This window comes from Rhinopithecus roxellana, chromosome 19, assembly GCF_007565055.1.
Source record: "Rhinopithecus roxellana isolate Shanxi Qingling chromosome 19, ASM756505v1, whole genome shotgun sequence".
NCBI lineage: Eukaryota > Metazoa > Chordata > Mammalia > Primates > Cercopithecidae > Rhinopithecus > Rhinopithecus roxellana.
Genome location: NC_044567.1, coordinates 42,105,579 through 42,128,304, shown reverse-complemented (window position 1 = coordinate 42,128,304; position 22,726 = coordinate 42,105,579). Strand labels below are relative to the sequence as shown.

Below are 22,726 nucleotides of genomic sequence, written 5' to 3'. Positions count from 1 at the left end.
GCTTTGTGTCCACTCTCTTTTTTTTTTTTTTTTTTGAGACGGAGTCTCGCTCTGTCGCCCGGGCTGGATTGCAGTGGCCGGTTCTCAGCTCACTGCAAGCTCCGCCTCCCGGGTTTATGCCATTCTCCTGCCTCAGCCTCCGAGTAGCTGGGACTACAGGCGCCCGCCACCTCGCCCGGCTAGTTTTTTGTATTTTTTAGTAGAGATGGGGTTTCACCGTGTTAGCCAGGATGGTCTCGATCTCCTGACCTCGTGATCCGCCCGTCTCGGCCTCCCAAAGTGCTGGGATTACAGGCTTGAGCCACCGCGCCCGGCCAATGTCCACTCTCTTTAAGGCAAGCTAACTAACTCCTTTCAACATTACTATTGTAAAACATAAAATTGGTGTTCTAGGTATTTTTCAGACCCTTTATTCTGACGGACCAGCTGGCACCACTCAGATGGGCAAACCTGCTCATCTGGGCTTGTGGCCCCCAACCAGGAATTCACTCACCACAAGAACACAAGCTCTGACTCTCCCTGATTTCATCCTTGACCCAACCAGTCAGCATTTCCCATTCCCTGGCCCCCTGACTGCCAAATTATCCTTTAAAAAACACCAGCTTCGGCCAGGCACGGTGGCTCACACCTGTAATCCCAACACTTTGGGAGGCCGAGGCGGGCGGATCACGAGGTCATGAGATTGAGACCATCCTGGCTAACACAGTGAAACCACGTCTCTACTAAAAACACACACAAAAATTAGCCAGGCGTGGCGGTGGGCGCCTGTAGTCCCAGCTACTCAGGAGGCTGAGGCAGGAGAATGGCGTGAACCCAGGATGCGGAGCTTGCAGTGAGCCGAGATCACGCCACAGCACTCCAGCCTGGGGGACGAAGTGAGACTCCGTCTCAAAAAACAAACAAACAAACAAACAAACAAACAAACAAACAAACAAAACCACCAGCTTCAGGCCGGCGGTGTTCACGCCTGTAATCCCAGTACTTTGGTAGGCCAAGGCTTATGGATCACGAAGTCAGGAGATCAAGACCATCCTGGCCAACATGGTGAAACCCTGGCTCTACTAAAGTACAAAACATTAGCTTTGTGTGGTGGTGCAAGCCTGTAGACCCAGCTACTTGGGAGGCTGAGGCAGGGGAATCGCTTGAACCCTGGAGGCAGAGGTTGCAGTAAGCCGGGATTGTGCCACTGCACTCCAGCCTGGGCAACACAGCCAGACGCCGTCTCAAAAAAATAAAATAAAATAAAAAATAATAAAAAACCCCAGCTTCCAAATTTTCAGGGAGGCTAAGTTGAGTAATAATAAAACTCCGGTCTTCTATTTAGCTGGTTCTGTGCTTATGAAACTCTTTCTCTATTTCAGTAACACTGTCTCAGTAAATCATCCTTTCTGGGCAGTGGGTACAATGAACCCACCAGTTGATTACGCTCCTCCACCACGTAGCTGATTATGACACCTACCCTTCTCAGACACTGTCGGCTCCAATGTTGGTGCCCTATTTGGACCTATTCTTTGACTTTTTCTTTTTTTTCAAAATTAATGCCTTCCTTCTCACTCATATCTCCAACCTCTCACATCGTCTGACCTCCACAAGTACAGATACACGATTCACCAGAATGACGTAGGACAACCAGGGAATTCTTTTTAAGTATTTCATGCCAGACTGTTAATGGCTTAGTGAGTTATACTTTTATTTGCAATTTCAAACTCTTAAAAAAACCTCTTGTCAAAAGATTGCATCTTTCATGGTTATTTCCCACAAGCTCAGTAGGTAGTGCTAATACTTAGTACCCGAATCTCCTTCAAGAGTGAAGACGAAGCTGGCTGCTGTAAACATGTCCCTACCCTTCCATCCTGTCAGCCCATTTTGGGACTTTACCCTAAACATGCTTTGAAAACAAGCTCTGAACTCAGGGATCTTGGGGCTGTGGCTGGAGGAGGGGAACAGACTCAGAGGCCGGCCCTAGGTAGGAGGGGCGAGGGAGCGATCCGAGCGCCGGCTCCGCCCCTCGCATGCGCCTCTTTTTAAAAAAGCGCGGGCGTGCCTTGCGCAGGCGCAGTGCTGGGGCGACGGTTAGCCGCGCAGGTGAGGTGGAGGGAGGATGGCGGAGTTGGTTCCTTTTGCGGTTCCCATCGAGAGTGACAAAACCTTGCTAGTGTGGCAACTGAGCTCCGGACCCACGGCCGAGGCTTTGCATGTGAGCCGGGGCCAGAAAGGAGGGAGGGATGGAGAAAGCCGCCCCACCCGCTGACTGGGAGTTCCGGAGCCCTGCCTCAGACCCTTACCTGCCTCAGCCTCTGCTGAAGGACTCTTAATTCTAAAAGGGATCCCAACTGACAACTAAACGACCCCCGAACGATTTTTAGAGTCCCGGAGAGGTATCTCTCCACCGACAGCACGTTTTACCTTCCAGTGCTACTTAAAGTTTAGGATTTTAAGAGGAAAACCTGTTGATTAAGTGGAAAGTGTTTTGAATAGCATCCTTCGCGAAGAGGGGTTTGGGGAATATGAGGGCATGTGCGGTTTTGTTTTCTGGGCGTGAGATTTCATGTACTTACTTGGGGTGGGACCACCCCCGCAGCATTCTCTGTTCACAGCATTTTCCCAGTTTGGCCTTCTATATTCAGTCCGGGTCTTCCCAAATGCTGCAGTGGCCCATCCTGGTTTCTATGCCGTCATTAAGTTTTATTCAGCAAGGGCTGCCCGCAGAGCCCAAAAGGCATGCGACCGGAAGCAGCTTTTTCAGAAATCTCCAGTCAAGGTGGGTCCAAATATGGAATTCCTAGCTCCGCTGGAATGAAGTGCTGAATTCAGTAATAGGTTAGCATTTGTCTAGCACTCTGGTTTACAGAATATTTTCAGATGCATTGCCACACTAATCTTCCAGTTCTCTGGGGTTTTTAGATGAAGAAACTCAAACGCAAGATGGTTGAGTGACTTGTTTAAGGTTCTTGAAAAGAATTATGGAAACTTGAGGTTGAACTAAAACCTGCTGAGCTAAATCTCATGTCATTTTATGCTGTCCCTTTTTAAGAAATCTCAGCTTGGGCAGCAAAGTGAGACCCTGTCTCTATAAAAAAAATTAAAGATAAGGCTGGGCACCGTGGCTCATGCCTATAATCCCAGCACTTTGGAAGATCGAGGCAGGCGGATCACTTGAGGCCAGCAGTTTGAGATCAGCCTGGGCAACATAGCAAAACTCTATCTATACTAAAAATACAAAAACTAGCCGGGCATGGTGGGATGCGCCTGTAGTTCCAGCTGCTCAGGAGGCTGAAGCATGAGAATCGCTTGAACCCAGGAGGCTGAAGCATGAGAATCACTTGAACCCAGGAGGTGGAGGCTGCAGTGAGCTGAGATTGTGCCACTGCACTCTAGCATGGGTGACAGAGTGAGACTCCATCTCAAAAAAAGAAAAGAAAGAAAAATAAAAAACTAAATATCAGCCAGGTGTGGTGGCATGCACCTGTAGTCCCAGCTACTTGGGAGACTGAGGTGGGAGGATCGCTTGAGCCTAGAGGTTTGAGGGTGCAATGAGTAATAATAATTGCATCACTGCACTCCTGCCTGGGCCACAGAGTGAAACCCTATCTCTAAAAAATGAGTGAATGAATGAAATCTTCGCCAGAAGACTTCTGCTTATATTCACTTTTTAATTTTTTTAGAGACAGAGTATCCCTGTGTTGCCCAGGCTGGTCTCTAAATCCTGGCCTCAAGCAGTCCTCCTGCCTCAGCCTCTTAAGTAGCTAGGTACAAGCCACCATGCCCAACTATATTTATTTTTTATTTTTGTTTTTTAAGATGAAGTCTTATTTTGTCACCTAGGCTGGAGAGCAGTGGCATGATCTTGGCTCACTGCAACCTCTGCCTTGCGGGTTCAAGCGATTCTTCTGCCTCAACCTCCTGAGTAGCTGGGACTACAGGCACCTGCCACCACACCTGGCTAATTTTTTTTATTTTAGTAGAGATGGGGTTTCGCCATGTTGGTGAGTCTGGTCTTGAATTCCTGACCTCAAGTGATTCGCCCACCTCAGCCTCCCAAAGTGCTGAGACTACAGGTGTGAGCCACCATGCCCAGCCATATATTATATATTTACTTTTTTTTTTTTTAAAGACGGAATTCCACTCTTGTTGCCCAGGCTGGAGTGCCGTGGTGTGATCTCAGCTCACCACAACCTCCACCTCCCGGGTTCAAACGATTCTCCTGCCTCAGCCTACCAAGTAGCAGGGATTACAGGCATGCACCACCATGCCTGGCTGATTTTGTATTTTTGGTAGAGACGGGGTTTCTCCATGTTGGTCAGGCGGGTCTCAAACTCCTGAACTTAGGTGATCCACCCACCTTGGTCTCCCAAAGTGCTGGGATTACAAGCGTAAGCCACCGTGCCCAGCCTATATATTTACTTTTATGTGAATTTAAAATGTGTGGGTGTGACCAAGTCTTCTGCCAGCTGTTACATAAAGGAGACTGTATCATCATCATCATCATCATCATCATCATGCTCACCATGGCTCACAGACTGCCTATTTAGAACTCCCTTCAGTTCTGAGAGCATGGGAACATTCTTTAAGCGGCATTGTAGAAACCCTATTCCATATTAACGTGCCAACCAATTTTACTTTCCCAGAGCCACAGAGTGATATCTCATTGTATGCCTCAATTCAGTCACCTTTCCCTTTTCAAGGACCATTTCAATTCCTAATTGGCTACTTGATCTGACTGCTTCCTACTAATCTTGCTGCCTATTCTTGTCTATATTCCATTCCTCATTGAATTAACCTTGATCAAATCTGAGAACTCTGCTTAGTAATGACTCCAGGTATACTACTCCCACTTCAGTAGCCTGTTCAGTGCCCTCTTAGCCTGTTCAACACCCTCTTCAATCCTGGTTCTACTTCCTGTGACTGAAATGATTACCTGTGAGATCTTATTATTATTATTATTTTTTTTTTTGAGACAGAGTCTTGCTCTGTCGCTCAGGCTGGAGTGCAGTGGTGTAATCTCGGCTCACTGCAAGCTCCACCTCCTGGGTTCACGCCATTCTCCTGCCTCAGCCTCCCGAGTAGCTGGGACTATAGGCGCTCACCACTATACCCAGCTAATTTTTTGTATTCTTTAGTAGAGATAGGGTTTCACTGTATTAGCCAGGATGATCTCGATCTCCTGACCTCGAGATCCACCCACCTCGGCCTCCCAAAGTGCTGGGATTACAGGCGTCAGCTACTGCGCCCGGCCAAGATATTATTTAACTTTTGAACTATGGTCTGTTTCTAACCTGTGACCATTTCACATAGCCACTCAAATATTATAAAGGTGCAACTAAGATTATGAAACATTTACTTGGTATCATTTTGCAAGTAATGAGTTTTTAGTGCTCTTTGGACATTGAGACCATTTCATAAGCTTTAGGTTTTGAGAATTTCACAGCATAAAGCCCATCACTGAGACAGTAATGAAGGAAATGTTCTACAACTCAATAGACAGGTGAGAGGAGAGGGCGTTCATACTAGATTTATTTGTTTACTAAACCCAAAGCCTTGGGTTACTACTCACCCCCTACTGTTATCTAGTTTAAGTGTTCTTTTTTACTTTAGCACATACATTTAGTTTCTGTTTTTTTGCCTTTTTAAATGCAGAAAAGAGAATAATGTTTTAAAATAAAATCAAGGAAAGGCCTAAGGCACCTGAGAGGGTTTTGTTTTTGCTTTTTGGGTTTTTGTTTTTGTTTTGAGATGGAGTCTTGCTCTGTCACCCAGGCTGGCGCGCAATGGCATGATCTCAGCTCACTACAGCCTCTGCCTCCCAGGTTTAAGTGATTCTCCTGCCTCAGCCTCCAGAGTAGCTGGGATTACAGGTGTGCACCACCACACCCAGCTAATTTTGGTATTTCTGGTAGAGACAAGATTTCTCCATGTTGGCCAGGCTGGTCTTGGACTCCTGACCTCAAGTGATCTGCCCGCCTCACCCTCCCAAAGTGCCAGGATTACAGGCGTGAGCCACTGCGCCCGGCCAAGAGGGTTTTTTGTGTTTTATTGTTTTTGTTTTTATTTTTTTGTGAAATGAAGGAAAATGGTTGCCGCCAAGAACTGTGGCAAGGTTATCCAAGCTGACAACTGTCTATGCCACCCAGGGGCTCAAGAGTTTTTCTGAAGCTTCCTGGTTGTCCAGAAAGGCTCCACTGTGACTCGTGATACAGGCCGGTCTCGCCAGTAGCACTCAACGTTTAAAAATTGGTCTTCATTTCTCTTTCCCAACAGGCATTTCTCCTTCTTTTCGGTTGGAGAAAGTAATTTCAATTTTTACTTGCTCATTGTTTTATTCATTCAGTCGACAGATCATCTGTCCTCTATTATATGCCAAGAACTGTGCTTGGTTCTGGAAGTGAAAAAAGCTATGATTTCATCTGGGACTTACGGAGCTTGTAAACCAGTGATAGAGGAAGGTGCATAAACAAATCAATAAAGAATTAACTTCAGCCAGGCGCCGTGGCTCACGCCTGTAATCCCAGCACTTTGGGAGGCCAAGGCCGGCGGATCACAAGGTCAGGAGATCGAGACCATCCTGGCTAACATGGTGAAACCCGTCTCTACTAAAAAAATACAAAAAATTAGCCGGGCGTGGTGGTGGGCACCCATAGTCCCAGCTACTCAGGAGGCTGAGGCAGGAGAATGGCGTGAACCCGGGAGGCGGAGCTCGCAGTGAGCTGAGATCGCAGCACTGCACTCCAGCATGGGTGACAGAGCAAGACTCCATCTCAAAAAAAAGAAAAGAATTAACATTACTGTTAATTCTTATTAATTTCTAATACAAATAAATTTGACTTTATTTGTATCATTTGAATTTCATGAATATAATATACTTAAAAATGAAATAGACATACAGGAAAGAACTTGTGATGTAAGAAATCCACAAAAATGGGTAAAATAAGAACAGTAGATATTTGCATTCTCAAAGACACTTATAAATGCACATAAACCTCTAGTTGTTTCAGATGCTTGTAAAATGTGTAGAAGTATGTGTATTTCCTCTTTTTTTTTTTTTTTTTTTGAGACGGAGTCTCACTCTGTCGCCTAGGGTGGAGTGCAGTGGCACTATCTCGGCTCACTGCAAGCTCTGCCTCCCAGGTTTGAGCGATTCTCCTGCCTCAGCCTCCGGAGTAGCTGGGACTACAGGCACATGTCACCATGCCTGGCTAATATTTAGTATTTTTAGTAGAGACAGGGTTTCACCATGTTAGCCAGGATGGGCTCGATATCCTTACCTTGTGATCCACCTGCCTCAGCCTCCCAAAGTGCTGGGATTACAAACATGAGCCACTGCACCCTATTGTATTTCATCTTTTAACAGGGGTTAGTAACTTGGGGAGGGGGATGGGTGGTGGGTTCATCTTATCTATATTCAGGTCATATTCTCAAGCAGGAGCTACTGAATGGGAAGACTGAAACAATTTTTCTTTGCATACTTGGTATTGACAAATGTCAGAAGTATCCAAAATAAAAGTTCTAGCAGGTTGTGATATTTATGAGTCTATCTCTTATGACTTTAGGTTCGTCTTGGCACCAGACATAAGGCAGTTCAACATCAAGCCCTTGCCCTGAACAGTTCCCGATGCCAAGAACTGGCGAATTACTACTTTGGTTTCAATGGGTGGTCCAAAAGGATCATCAAGGTAAACCTTGTAGATTTTTTTTCACTAACCACACTCTCCTTTCAACATTGAAATCCTAGATATTAGACAGAAGTATTGAACTGGATTGTAGGGAGGAGATGTGAGAGGCCTCTACCATTGAGGATAAGTGAACATGTCTGAATTGGCCTGCTACCTAGAATTAATAATCTCAGTCACTAGGATGGTGGTATCCATAATTTTCTCCACTGTTTTTGTGGCATATAATAAAAAATGGTTGTCTCTATCTAGCAACTCATTTGCAAATCTAACTTGGTTTTGAAGCCATAGGACACCTCAACTGTTAGCTTGAATGACTGGAGTTTAGTTGTTTTTTTTTGGTTGTTGTTTTTGTTTTTTTGTTTGCTTTTTGTTTTTTTTTTTTTTTTTCGTTTTTTTTTTTTTTGTTTTTTTGAGACAGAGTCTCACTCTGTCGCCAGGCTGGAGTGCAGTGGTGCTATCTCGGCTCACTGCAAAATCTACCTCCTGGGTACAAGCGATTCTCCTGCCTCAGCCTCCCGAGTAGCTGGGACCACAGGTGCCCGCCACCATGCCCAGCTAATTTTTGTATTTTCAGTAGAGACGGGGTTTCACCATGTTGGCCAGGATACTCTCATTCTCTTGACCTCGTGATCCGCCCACCTCGGCTTCCCAAAGTACTGGGATTACAGGCATGAACCACCACGGCTGGCCAAGTTTTTACTTTTAATAACAAAACATTTTGAAGCCTACATTAAGATCCTAGGAAGGACCTTACATTAAATATCCTTACAGCTTCAGGAGCTTTCTGACCTTGAAGAAAGAGAAAATGAAGATAGCATGGTGCCACTTCCAAAGCAAAGCCTGAAGTTCTTCTGTGCTTTAGAGGTGATGTTGCCAGCCTATGATTGCAGTAGTCCTGGCATTGGCTTGGTGGAGGAGCCTGTGGATAAGGTGGAGGAAGGTCTGTTTTCATTGGGAGTGGAGGAGGGTAGGGATTTGGTGTGGAAAGGATCTTTCTTTTTTTCTTACTTTTTGAAAGTCATCTTTTTGGATACATATCGAGCCCTTCCCTCTCTGAGCTATTCAAGTCCTGGGCAGAGTTTTTCTGTCTTACAGTATAGGGTTTTACTTTAGGTAATACCTGATTGAACCTTTAAATTTAAAATCGTACAGCTGACTTCCTACCAAGAAAGTTAGGAGGAAGAAGGAAGTAATGTTTTTACAGTTTTTGGTTAAGAACTTGCTTCAAGCTAAAATAGTTCTTCAAATATGTGTCTCTTGTAGCCCTCGGTTATCCCAGCAAAACCATCTAAAGTTTTTGTTTTTTTTTAAAATCTATTTATTACTTTTTTAGAGACAGGGTCTTGCTCTGTTGCCCAGGCTAGAGTACAGTAGCATGATCATAGCTCACTGTAACCTCCAACTTCTGGGCTCAAGAGATCCTCCTGCCTCAGCCTCCTGAGTAGCCAGGACTACAGGCATGCACCACCACACCTGGCTAATTATTATTATTTTTAGAGGTGGGGTCTTTCTGTGTTGTCCCACCTGGTCTCCAACTCCTGGCCTCAAGAGATCCTCTTGCCTCAGGATCCCAAGTTGCTGGGGTTATAGGCATGAGCTACCATGCCAGGTCATCATCTAAAGATTTACATAAACTTTTGTGTAAACATTCAGTTCTTTTTTTTTACTCATAAAAGGGTTTCAGCCAAAAAAGAGTATAATATAGATAATCTAGAAAGAGTACTCAATTGATACTAATGTTGAGTATTTTTTTAGTATTCATGACCATCAGGCTTAGGGTTTGAAGTCAGAGGCAGGGCTATAGGCTAATGGAGTAGAGTAGGCTCCCGGGGGTGATGCCCAGGGAGGAGCCAAATTATCTGTACCAAAGTTTTTTCTTTTTTGAGATGGAGCCTCACGCAGTCGCCTAGGCTGAAGTGCACTGGCATGATCTCGGCTCACTGCAACCTTCACCTCCCAGGTTCAAGCAATTCTCCTGCCTCAGCCTCCCAAGTAGCTGGGGTTACAGGTGCCTAACACCACACCTGGCTATTTTCTTGTTGTTGTATTTTTATTAGAGACATGGTTTCACCATGTTGCCCAGGCTGCTGTCAAACTCCTGACCTCAAGTGATCTGCCCACCTCGGCCTCCCAAAGTGCTGGGATTATAGGCATGAGCCACCGCACCTAGCCCTTTTCTTTTCTTTTCTTTTTTTTTTTTTTGAGACACAGTCTCACTCTGTCACCCAGGCTGGAGTGCAGTGGCCTGATCTCAGCTCACTGCAACCTCTGCTTCCTGGTTCAAGCTATTCTTATGTCTCAGACTCCCAGGTAGCTGGGATTACAGGTGTGTGCCACCACACCTGGCTAATTTTTGCATTTTTATTAGAGACAGGGTTTCACCGTGTTGGCCAGGCTGTTCTTGAACTCCTGGCCTCAAGTTTCACCACATTGACCAGGCTGTTCTTGAACTCCTGGCCTCCACCTGCCTCAGCCTCCCCAAGTGCTGGGATTACAGGCATGGGCCACCATGTCCAGCCAACCAAACCTTTTTCGATGAGTGATTCCAGCCCTTGATGCACAGGAGGGTAGGGTCTGTAGGAATGTAGCCTTAACTGATCAATTTGAAATCTCTGGGTGATGTGAAACATGTGCCAGGTTCTTGGTTCTTATCTCCCTTCTAGTACTTCAGGAACTTCCCTACTAGATGGAGGCGTAAAAATGGGCCCTGCCAGGATGTACCTCTAACAGAGCCATTCAACCATATCCTTGTGCCGTCTGCCCTTAATCACAAAGGTTATGAGCTAAGAACCATGGATGCATTTTTAGTTTTTAAACATATAGCAATTATCATTTAGATAGGCATCTTAAATCTATTTGTTTTGGTTGGATTTAGGACCATTATCGTTCCTTATGAAAAGGAAGACAGCCCAGAAGCTTGCTATTCAGAAGGCTTTGTCAGACGCATTCCAGAAACTGTTGATTGTTGTTCTAGGTAAGACTCTCTTGATCGTCCTAGAAGTACTTCAGTTTCAATGGGCAAATAAACTCATTTTGAAAAGTTAATTGGATAAAAATACTGATATCTAAAGCACTCTATAGTATGCTTTCATTTGCTAAATTATTTCACAGCAACAGGCTCAAATTCTGTGTGACATTTGTGGAAAAAAAGCGACAGCAAATACTGTTCCTAGTTAACAGATATGAAACGACTTGCCTCAGTTCCCACAGAAAATGTTTAAGTCAGGTCTTCTTTAATTGCTTGCCTATCATATAGAATAGTGATTATAAGCTTTGTACACATGGATTTGAGTCCTAACTCTGTCTCTTAGATTTTTAATGCAATTTTAGGTCTTATAGCCAGAGAGATTTGAAAATACTTAATAGCTCTAAGCTGCAGTCTCTTCATCTACAAACTGGGGTTAGTAATTCAGTCAGCCTTATGGAGGATATTGTAAGAGTAAATAAGATGACAAATGTAAAAACTCAGAACTACACTTACAAGATAAGCAGACATATTAACTATTATTGTCATTGTTGATTTCTGTCTGAATAAATAAACTCTGTGCCGAAGAGCTTATTAGATTTTGTTTCCTGAATCAAGAATTCAATTTCAGCTTTCACTTCTGGCACTGACACATTGGGCAAGTATGATTCTTATACAACAATCAGCTGCTTTGCTGTGAGCCTTGGAATTGGTTATGCTATTGAATGGCATTGCTTGTATTCCCTATTGAATTCTACAGTGGCACGAATGTTACAGGCTGTGCCCAAAGGAAGCCTGATGATTAGCAAAGAGTCCCTGAACAGAGTTGCTCTTCTGCTTCACAGCCCTAAAGGCTTAGAGACTGAGAGATCCTAATTAAGTTACCACAGACCTTTATTTGCTTGTAGGAGGTGGCCCTGATTGCTCTCAGCTTTCCAACCTGGACAACAGCCCTTCTAGTGAAAGTCTTACTTCCTTGATCATCAGCTGTTAAGTCTCAGTAACAACCTTTAAGAACCAAACAAAGTGTGTGGGTTGTTTACCTCTCCCTAGTATACAAAGGTATCTCTTGCACACACTGAAAACTTCTTAGACCAAAAGCCTTATGGCTCTAGTTTGCCTTGAAGGTAGTTCTATTGTCTATAAGAATATGTGGGCCTGTGTCTGCCAATAAAATGTTCAAATGTTCTCTCTCTCAGAAGCTTTGTTCATTGTATCTGGTGGAATGAATTTTGGTTCTCAGGGCGCAGACACCTGGCCCTTGCTTCTAATGTGAAGTGTCTACTAGCCCAGTGGTCTCTTCTCCAAATTTGAACTTGCTTTGACCCCCACCTGATGCCTTACCATTTCATCGTATTATGATTGAACATTTTGGTTTCCACATTTTTTATTTCTTATGTTATTCCTTAGTTCCTATCTGTAAGATCATAACGTCCTTTGTACAAAATATGGTTGATATTTCATATATATGTTAAAAACTGAGGTGTGAGGCCAGGCATGGTGACTCACACCTGTAATCTCAGTATTTTGGGAGGCCAAGACAGGAGGATCACTTAAAGCCAGGAGTTCAAGACCAGCCTGGGCAACAAAGCAAGACCGTGTCTGTAAAAAAAAAATTAGGCGGGCACAGTGGTGTGTACCTATAGTCCCTGCTACTCTGGAGGCTGAGCCAGGGGGATCACTTGATCCCAGGAATTCCAGGCTGCAGTGAGCTATGACAGCGCCACTGCACTCCAGCCGGGGTGACAGAGTGAGGCCGTGTCTTCCAAAAAAAAAAAAGGAAAGAAAGAAAAAACTGAAGTGTGAGATGAGGAGATAAGGAAACTTCCAGGAAAATGCTCTTACTTTCTGCTTTTAGAAGCCAAAAGAATGTTCATGGGGTGCTACCATTATATGCAGGATGTTTTAGAATGAAAAAGATTCTTAATTGATCCTTGCTAACTTTATTTCAGAAAGTGGTAAAATAGCTGTGGAGTACAGACCCAGTGAAGACATCATAGATGTCAGATGCGAAGAAGAACTACACGGTTTAATTCAAGTATGTGGAGATAAAAACTCAGGGGTTAACATAGCCAATGTAACCATAATTCAAAACAAGCAGCATAATTTGGAGGACGATTTGTTTCATTCTTAGGAAAATGTGAAACGGATATTACTTTTGAGTGCAGAGTATTTCTGGGGCTTTTCCTGAAGTCTTGACCTTTGACTCTGACCCCTTATTTGAAGTTTGGAGAGCAGAACTGAGGACTATCAGAGTGTTATTACAGTTGTGGACACAGGAGAGGGGTTAGTCTTCCCCTAGGATTTAGGGATGCCAGGCTGCTTGAACATAAGCCTTTTTAGAACTTTCTTCAAACAGGATCCCAGAGATATGGGGGAAAAGTAACTGGCCTTAAGAATGATCGTGCTACAGTTTTCGAAAACTATAATGCCTTTCAAATATGGCTTATTACCTGGATCTCAATATCTCCTTATATCTTGGGTAGACCATTTTGCTGAAGATCTTTCTGTAAATCAATTACAATCATGTGCTGCAAAATGATGTTTCAGTCAACAGTAAACCACATATATGATGGTGATTCCATAAGAGTATAATGGAGCTATCCCTATACAGCTATACCATTTTTTATCTTTTAAGCAGTATTTTTACTGTATGTTTTCCATTTTACATACACAAATACCTGCCATTGTGTTACAATTGCCTTCAGTATTCAGTATAGTAACATACGGTACAGGTTTATAGCCTAGGAGCCATAGGCCATACCATATAGCCTAGGTGTGCTGTAGGCTATACCACTTAGGTTTGTGGAAGTATATGCTATGATGTTAGCACAAGGGTGAAATCCCCTAATAACATATTTCTCAAGTTTCTCCTCACATGGCAAGCAACGCATGACTGTATATGAAAGCTCTTAAATAGGGGTTAAGTTTCTAAATTAATCTCTGAAAGAAAACAGTCATTATTTACTACATATGGAATTTTTTTTTTTAAAGGAGCAAAAGTGTTTTATTTCAGTGGGAACTTAATTTGGGGCTAGAGTGTTTTATTTAACTTTCACCCCAAAGTTGCAAAGTGTTTTCTTTTGAAGTTTTTCCCTGTAAAATAATTATTTCAATTCAATTTAAGTAAAACCCATGAAGGAAACTTCAAGCTTTAAGAAGTCTAGCTTCCTGTGAAATGTGAGAGAAAGTCAGCATTGATTTCAGAAATCTGATTATAATAATAGATCTACCCCTAAATGAGGCGAGTCTTGGAATCCCTTCCATTGTAAAGCCGTTAATCAGCACCATATGCCTATGCTAGGCACTGGCATAAGATGAAGCACCTTCTTAGAGTTCGCATGCTGGTGATTGTGCCAGACAATGAGAAATACAATAGGTAACAATGGCTGTGGAGGAAGTCAGCTGGGTTCTAGTTATAGTCACATTTCAGGAAATTATTTAACATGCTGACTTTAACAACCTAAGCCTCTTCTCCATGTGTGCACACAGGGTAGACCTCTGAAGAGTGGCACTGTAATTTCTAGGGTAATGGCTGTGTTAAGGCAGGATGACAGTTCAGACTTCTCTCCCAGACTGAATTGCCTCCCAAAACCCTTCCTACAGAAAATTTGGGGTCCTCACTTACTCCCTGGCAGCTCCTACCTAATAGAGTGGTGAATTATCAAACATGCAACAAAGGATATCAAAAGTTTAGCAAAAATGGCAATATTTTGGAATGAATGACCCTACTGTGCGTTCTGCCTGCCACCCTAACTGCACATTTTGCAGGTCCATTGCTCTCCCTGGAAGCAGTATGGCCAAGAGGAGGAAGAGTATCTCTCGGATTTCAGCTTGGAGGAGGAAGAGTTCAGGCTGCCAGAACTTGACTAGCATTTCTGAATATCCCGAGGCGAGGTCGCCTAACTTCCTTGGGAAGCTCTGCCATGCTGCTACCCAACCCCGCCCCACCACTGTAGGCTGCTGGAGTCCTGGGACCACCTAGGTCAGCCGCCCAAATCTTTCCTGGCGAAGGGGAGGGAAAGGGTGTTCTGGTGGAGCAGGAAGGGAGGCTTGGGCCTGATTGTGGGATAAGATCGCCCTGGTGACGAGGAGCAAATCTGGAACGGAACTTAATAAAGGTTGCCTAAATAAAGATATGGTAAATAACGGACGAGGCGGGGCCATGGTTGCTAGGGGCGCAAGGTTGCTAGGTGTGCGAGCATCTCTGGGCTGCCATAATGGCTCCAGCTCAGTGTGGGACGCCAAGTTATGTCATATACCGGCTGCGTGTGTGGTCCCTACGGTCCCTCCTCACATGACAACTATTGTGGCTACTAGTCCAGGAGGCTCAGCCAGATCCAGGGCCCACTCCAGCTGACCTCTGACCCCCTGAGGCCAACTGACCCCTGGTCTTGGCGCTCCTGCCATCTCTCCCCGGAATCTCCCCATGCGCTTATCCACCCCCACCCCGATACAGACCCGGGGGGCTTTGATAACCTGGGGTCCTTTACTTCCACCCAGATGTCAGCCTCCACTCAGGATCCGACTGAGACTTTGGTTCCATTCCTGGACACGGATCCAGCTGGAGAGCTGCCCCTGGGGCCAGAGAAGTTCGCTGTTGTACACCAGGATCTGAATGACAAGCTGACTTGCAAGAAGGGCTCCCAGAGTTGGTTCCAATGTCAGACTGGGATCAGAACCAGACGCTAGCTCGGCCTCTTTGCCTCAAAAGTAAGGTTCAAACTGTAGGTCTAGATCAGGCTGCAGATTATCAGGCATATGAAATACTTGTTCCACCTCTAGATAGTCAGAATTCAAAAGCAATGAAGATTAGTGTTTTGCCCAAAAACCTGAAGAAAGATCTAGCTAAGCATCGGAGGCTTGCTAAGGTTTTTGTTGGAACTCCACACTGATTTATATCAAAACCTCAGCGTCAGAAACAAACTTTACAGGATGAGTATTTAGATTCAAGTACGGATATACTATATCTGGGCAGCCTGCCTCCAGAACAACAGGTAAACTCAGATTAGCCTCCAGGGCCCGCTGAGCAAGTTGGGCTCTCAATTCCATCTAGAGCCTGAAACTCAAAATCCAGAGGACAGATCCAGTCCTCTTCACTCCAGCAAAAAGCCCCAGTGCGGCTTCCACAGCTCCCTGAGGAGGTAGAACCTTCTTCAACCCAGCAGGAGGCCCCAGCTCTGCCTTCACAGTCCCTTAAGGGGCTCCACTCTTCAACACAGCAGGAGGCCCCAGCACAGCAGCTGCCTGCCTCAGAAGAGACTGTAGCTCAGCCATCAATACATCATCAGGTAAATGTTCCATTAAAAGTTGGAGTGAAGCTCAGCACTCACACTTGCCCAGTGTCACAGTCAAACCTGTGGATGTGGAGCTTACGATAATTCAAGAGCCAGGTAAGGAACTTACATCAAGCCAGGAACAAGCCGCAGCTCAGCTTCCAGAGTACCCCGAGGAGGTGAACTCTTCCTAAACCCAATTAAAGGCCCCAGCTCAGATACCAGACCACCCTGAGAAGATGAAAACGTCTGTAACCCAGCAAGGAAATCCAGCTGAACCTCCAGTTCCTCCTGTGGAGGCTTAACCTTCTCCAGGTGAACAGGAGCAGCCAGCCTAGCCTTCTGAGTTTCCAGGGGAGGTTCTCAGACTCAGCAGGAGACCCCAGCTCAGCCTCCCAAGTCTCTGGAGAGTGCAGCTCAAACTCCACTGAATCTTGAGGTGACAGTTCAACCTCGGGGTAAGGATCGAGCTCATTTTACCTTGCCCAACGTTACAGGTAAACCTGCTGATTTCAAGATTACCATAACTTCAGAGCCTAACAAGGAGGCAGAATCCTCTCAAGCCCAGCAGGAGGCCCTAACCCAGCCTCCAGAGGAGGTAGAACCTTCCACAACCCAGAAGGAGACCCAGCTGAGCTCCCATGTCCTCCTGTGGAGGCTGAGCCTTCCCCCAGTGAGCAGGAGCAGCCAGCTCAGCCTTCAGTTTTCTGGGGAGGCTGAACTTTCTTAGACCCAGCAGGAGACCCCAGCTGAGCCTCAGAGTCCTCTATGGAGAGTACAGCTCAAACTCCACTGAATCATGAGGTGACACTTCAGCCTCCCGTTGAGGATCAATCTCATTATAACTTACCCAGTATTACAGTTAAACCTGTAGATGTGGAGATTATCATAACCTCAGAGCCTGTTAAGGAGGCAGAATCTTCTCAAGCCCAGTAGTAGGCCCCAACCCAGCCTCCAGAGCAGATGGAACCCTTTGCAACCCAGGAGGAGACCCCAACTGAGCTTCCCCGTTCTCCTGTGGAAGCTAACTCTTCCCCCAGTGAGCATTTGCAGCCAGTTCAGCCTTCTGAGTCTTCTGGGGAGGTTGAATCTTCTCCAGCCCAGCACGAGACCCCAGCTCAGCCTCCAGTTCTTACATCACGAAGTAACAGTTTCACCTCAGGTCACCATTGAGCTCAGCATTCAGATTTGCCCAATGTCACTGTTAAGCCTCCAGTTATGCAGCTTATCATAGCAACAGAGCCTACTGCAGAGGTGGGAACTTCTCCAATCCACCAGGAGGTTACTGCTCAGCTCTCAGGGCCAGTTAATTATGTAGAACCTTCCACTACCAAGCACAGGGACCCAACTCTGCCTCCATAGTCATCAGAAGATGACTTTACCAGTTCAACAGGAGACTTCAGTTCAATCTCCAGACTTCAGTTCAATCTTCAGTTCATCTCAATTAAAGATGAGAACCTCTCTCCAGCCCAGCGGGAGACTGCTGCTGAGTATCCACAGATGCCTGAGGAGGTTGAGTCTTCTCCGACACAGCAATAGGCCCAAGCTCAGCCTTCAGAGATCCCTAATGAAATTGTAGCTAATCTCCAGCGCATCATGAGGTAACAGTTTCTCTAAGTCATGATCAAGTTCGGCCTCCAACATTGCACAATGACACTGTGAAACCTGTGCATCAAATGGTAACCATGACACCAGAGTTCACCTAACAGGTTGAAATTTTAACCAAACGCGGGGCCCCAGCTCAGTCCTCAATGTCCCCTTACCAGTTTCAGCATTTGAAAGACCAGCGAGAAATGATTATTCAGCAGCCAAATACCCCTGAAAATGATGAACTTCCTCCAGTCCCTCAAGAGTCCACAACTCAGTCTCCAACTCAGCTCTCCTCAGACTTTGTAAGGTCATTGAATGATGAGATGGTATTTTTGCCTCTAGATCTGTCTTTAATATTCAGAAACAATTCAACTTTCCCTAATACCACAGTTAAAAATATGGATATGGACCTCACCATACCTACAGAAGTCACTATGGAGAGTGAACCTTCCCCAGTCCAGCAGGACAATCCTATTCCCACTGAGTAGGCTGACTTTTCTCCAACCCAGCATGATACCCCTTCCCCACCTCTGGATTCTCCTGAAAAGACTGAATCTCCATCACAGCACAAGACCACAGCTCAGACCCCAGATTCCCCTAAAGGGGTGGAATTTTCTCCAGTCCAGCAAGAGTCCCCAGCTGAGGCACTAGAGCTCCCTAAGCAGGTTGAACCATCTGCAACCCAGCAGGAAGCCTCAGGTCATCCTCCAAAGTCCACTGCAGAGGTCAGTCCACCAAAGCTGAAGATACCAGCTCAGCCATTGGCCACCTGAGAAGGTCAAACCATCTTCAGTCCTACAGCAGGCCTCAACTCAGCTTTTAGAGCCACCTGAAGAGGTAGAATCCTCTCCAGTCCAGTAGGCAGTGCTTGCTCAGTCTTCAGAGCCCTATGGTGGTAGAATCTTCTTTGACACAGCAGATGGCCGCATCTTTGCCTCCAAATCTCCCTTAGGAGGTGGAACCATCTCTAACTCAGCAGGAGGGTCCAACTCAGACTCGAGAGCCCCCTATGGAGACAGAACCTTCTCCAGCTCAGCAGAAGGCCACAGTTCAGGCTCCAGAGCCTCCTAAGGAGGCAGAACCTTCAAGTCAGTAGATGGTCCCAGCTCAGCTTCCAGAGCCCCCTAAGGGGGTTGCAGTTCAACCTCTAATGCATTATGAGATGACAATTATAACAGCAAGCCAGGACCAAGCTCAGTATCCAGCATTATGAAATGACAATTCCAACAGCAGGCCAAGACCAAGCTCAGTATCCAGCATCACCCAGTGTCACATTTCAACCTTTACACATGGAGCTTACCATAACTCCAGAACCCACTATGGAGGCTGAGCATTCTATAATGCTGAGGATGACTACAGCTCCTCCAAAACACCCTGAGGTGACCCTTCCACCTTCAGACCATGTGCAGGCTCAGCACACAAACCTGAGGCCACAGTGCAACCTTTGGATCTGGAATTTACCACGAATCAACAACCTACTACAGAGGATATATTTTCTCCAACCATGGAGAATTCAACTCAGCTTCCAGAGCAACCTATGGAGGTTGTAACTCAACCTTCAGCTCATTATGAGGTGACAGTTCCAATACGAGGTCAGGAACAAGCTCAGCATTCAACACTGGCCAGTGTCGCACTTCAACCTTTGGACCTGGGGCTTATCATCACTCCAGGATCCACTACAGAGGTTGAACTTTTCCAGCCATGCAGGAGACCCCAACTCAGCATCCTCAGGAAGTTATACCTTAACCTCCAGTATTTCAAGAGGTAACAATTTCAACACCAGGTCAGGATCGAGCTCAGCATTGAATATCACCCAGCATTACAGTTAAACCTCTGTACCTGGGACTTACCATAACTCCAGAACCCGCTACAGAGGTAGAACATTCTACACCCCTGAAGAAGACTATAGTTCCTCCAAAGCACCCTGAGGTGACACTTCCACATCCACACCAGGTTCAGACTTGGCATTCAAACCTGACTCAAGTCACATTTCAACCTTTGGATCTGAAACTTACCTTAACTCCAGAATCCTCTATGGAGGTTGAACCTTCAACCATGCATAAAACCCCAACTCAGCCTCCAGAGCTACCTAAGGAGGTTGTAGTTTACCCTCCTGGGTATTATAATGAGATGTCTGTTCCAACACAAGGCCAGGATCAAGCTAAGCATCCAACATCAGCCAGTGTCACAGTTCAACCTTTGGATCTGAGGCTTACCATTACTCCAGAATTCACTACAAAGGTGTCCGGAGCCATGAGGCCCGGAATTAGCCGACCTCTGTTGCTTGATCTCCGCAAAGCGGAGACAAGAGGGCACATTCCCGGGTTCTTTATTTACAAACCCTTCCCGCGTGCGCCCAAAGCTTTTCCCACGCGCGCCTAAGTTTCTCCCGCGCGCGCCAAAACTGTTCCCGCGCGCGCCAACCTTTCCCGGGCGCGCCAACCTTTCCCGCGCGCACGCAAACATTTTCCCGCCCAGGAAGATATGCAGCCCAGGGTGCAGGCGCGATCCCGCGCCCGGGAAAAGTACAAACCCACGGCGCATGCGCGATTGTAATTTGAGAAGACCCGGCCCCCTATCACTGCCCTGGCCCAACCTCTTCCCCTGCCAGCCTATATAAGGCATGACCCTACACTCAATAAACGAGACTTGATCAGGCTGTTTGTCTTGTCTCCATTTCTTGTGTTTTCTTGTCTCCTCCATTCCCACTCCCCCTTCCAGGGCCCGTTCGACTGTCCTGCAGGTCGGGACACAAAGGTTGAACCTTCTAGAGCCATGATGACTACAGCTTCTCTGCCAAAGCTCCCTAAGGTGACACTTCCACCATGAGACAAAGGTCAGTCTTCAGCACTCAAACCAGACCCAAGTCATAGTTCAACTTTTGAACTTGGAACTTACAATAACTACAGAACCTACTACAGGGATGAACCTTTTCCAATCACAGAGGAGACCACAACTCAGCCTCCAGACCTGGGGCTTGCCGTAACTCTAGCCCCATGTAGACATTGAGCATTCTACAGCCCCAGACAAGACTACAGCTCCACGTCCAGACCAGGTTCAGACTCAGCATCAAAACCTGACTGAAGTCTGAGGTCCACCTTTGAACTAGAACCTACTCAGGATTCATTGGTTCAGTCTGAAAGTTACGCTCAAAATAAGGCTTTAACTGCACAAGAGGAACAGAAGGTCTCCACAAGCACCAACATATGTGAGTTCTGTACCTGCAGAGATGAGACACTGTCATGTATTGATCTCAGCCCAAAGCAGAGGCTCCACCAAGTGCCCGTGCCAGAACCCAGCACCTACAATGGCACCTTCACCATCTTGTAAGAATCACCTTTCCTCAATTGTTCTCTGTGTGCTGCCTGACATGGCAGCTTTTTCCTGGAGGCCTTCTTGCGCCTTCTTTTTCTCACCAAACCACAGGGACAACTGACTTTCTGCTTTCGCTGTTGCCTGTCATCTCTTCCTTCTCCTCATTCTCCTTTACTGTTAGGCCCCTTCTCTGGTCTTTTACTTGTGATTGCTCTTCATCTTTTTCTTATCCATTTTTCTTTATCCCCATCACATCGTTGCTTAACTGCTGCTCTCCTCCTATTTGCACTTCACCCTCTTTACAGCACTCTGTCTCTCTCTCCGTCTCAGTGATAGTGTTCTAGGTGGTTAAGAGTGAATTCTGGAGCCAGGTTACTGGCTTTGAACCCAGGTCTGTCATTTATTAGCTTGGTTACCCTGAACAAGTTATTCTCTGTGACTCAATTTCCTCATCTTTAAACTGGGGGTTATGCTAGTTACCATTTCCTAGGATTGTTGTGAAATTTAGGTGAGTGAATACCTGTAATACTTGCATCAGTCCTTAGTATATGTAGGAGCAGTGGCTGTGAACATTACTTAGCTCTTTAGTTATGTCCAGAACTCATCTTTGTCCCTGACTTTCTATATGTAGCACCCGTTTTGTGTCCAACCCAGGGACAAGTATGACACTGTCTCCAGAACATGAAAATGATAGAAGACAATAAGCATAAAAATGGAGGTGTAAATAATAAAGTACTAAAACATGATACAGACCATCAGTGCTAGAATTCACCAGAATCTGTGATCCTTGAGTTATGGAGGTCAGGGGAAGCTGCATCAATCAACTAAAAATTTACCTGGGGCTTAAAGATTAGCTATAACTTGTCAAATAAGAAAAAATAGGAGTACAGTCTAGGCAAAGGCATGGTTACAGGTGTGGTTGAAGTTGAGTAGAATGGCCCAAGCTCAGCCTCCAGAGAACCCCGAAGAGGTGGACTCTTCCTCAACCCAATTAAAGGCCCCAGCTCAGATACCAGAGCACCCTGAGGAGATTAAATCTTCAGCAACCCAGCAAGGGACTCTGGCTGAGCCTCCAGGCCCTCCTGTGGCAGTCGAACCTTCCTCCAGTAAGCAGGAGCAGCCAGCTCAGCCTTCTGAGTTTCCTGGGGAGGTTGAACCTTCTCAGACCCAGCAGGAGACCCCAGTTCAGCCTCCGGAGTCTTCTATGAAGAATGCAGCTCAAACTCCACTGAATCATGGGTGACAATTTAACCTCAGGGTAAGGATGGAGCTCATTACACCTTGCCAAGCATTACAGTTAAACCTGTGGATGTAGAGATTAGCATAACTTCAGAGCCTACCAAGGATAATGAATCTTCTCCAGTCCAGCAGGAGGCCCCAACCTACCCTCCAGAGGAGGTGGAAACTTCCGCAACCCAAGAGGAGGCCCCAACTGAGCCTCCATGTTCTCCTGTGGAGACTGATCCTTTTCTCGGTGAACATGAGCAGCCAGCTCAGCCTTCTGAGTCTCCTGGGAGGTTGAATTTTCTCCAGCCCAGCAGGAGATTCCAGCTCAGCCTTGAAAACATTATGAGGTAACAGTTTCACCTCCAGGTCACCATCAAGCTCAGTCCTTAATGTCCCCTGAAAAGTTTAGCCATTTGAAAGATGAGCAAGAGATTATCATTCAGCAGTTAACTCCCTGAAAATGATGAATTTTCTCCTCTTGCTCAAAAGCCCACAACTTGGTCTCCAGCTCAGCTCTCCTCAGACATTGTAAGTCCACTGAATGATGAGATGGAATTTTTCACCTGAAGATCTGTCTTCAATATTCAGAAATAATTCAACTTGGCCTAAAATCACAGTTAAAAATGTGAATATAGAGTTTACCATACCTACAGTAGTCACTATAGAGATTGAACCTTCTCCAG

At 45.8% G+C, this 22,726-nt stretch overlaps 1 protein-coding gene and 1 pseudogene across 5 annotated transcripts; both read left to right on the top strand.

Moving 5' to 3' along the window:
• Positions 1-2,055: 2,055 nt before the first annotated feature.
• RDM1 (RAD52 motif containing 1) lies at positions 2,056-19,309 on the top strand. 5 transcript variants are annotated; one of them, XM_010385183.2, is made up of 7 exons: positions 2,056-2,197; positions 2,582-2,761; positions 7,548-7,670; positions 8,442-8,610; positions 10,546-10,644; positions 12,588-12,673; positions 14,407-14,770. In XM_010385183.2, the coding sequence occupies exons 1-7, from the start codon at positions 2,102-2,104 to the stop codon at positions 14,506-14,508; spliced, it is 855 nt and encodes a 284-aa protein (XP_010383485.1). In that variant the 5' UTR covers positions 2,056-2,101; the 3' UTR covers positions 14,509-14,770. The 5 variants fall into 5 exon arrangements, 3 of the variants coding, with proteins under 3 accessions (XP_010383485.1, XP_030778585.1, XP_010383489.1); XR_004054909.1 differs by lacking the exon at positions 8,442-8,610 and having other exon boundaries at positions 14,407-19,309; XM_030922725.1 differs by lacking the exon at positions 2,582-2,761 and having other exon boundaries at positions 2,077-2,197; positions 14,407-19,309.
• On the top strand, positions 14,856-20,831 carry LOC104679594 (annotated as a pseudogene).
• The last annotated feature ends 1,895 nt before the right edge of the window (positions 20,832-22,726 follow it).

Bases quoted from the DNA above. Each gene is read 5' to 3' on its own strand.
- RDM1 (XM_010385183.2), top strand. From the start codon at position 2,102: ATGGCGGAGTTGGTTCCTTTTGCGGTTCCCATCGAGAGTGACAAAACC. The intron at 2,198-2,581 runs GTGAGCCGGGGC...CCACCCCCGCAG, and splicing joins CCACGGCCGAGGCTTTGCAT to CATTCTCTGTTCACAGCATT. The intron at 2,762-7,547 runs GTGGGTCCAAAT...TTATGACTTTAG, and splicing joins TTCAGAAATCTCCAGTCAAG to GTTCGTCTTGGCACCAGACA.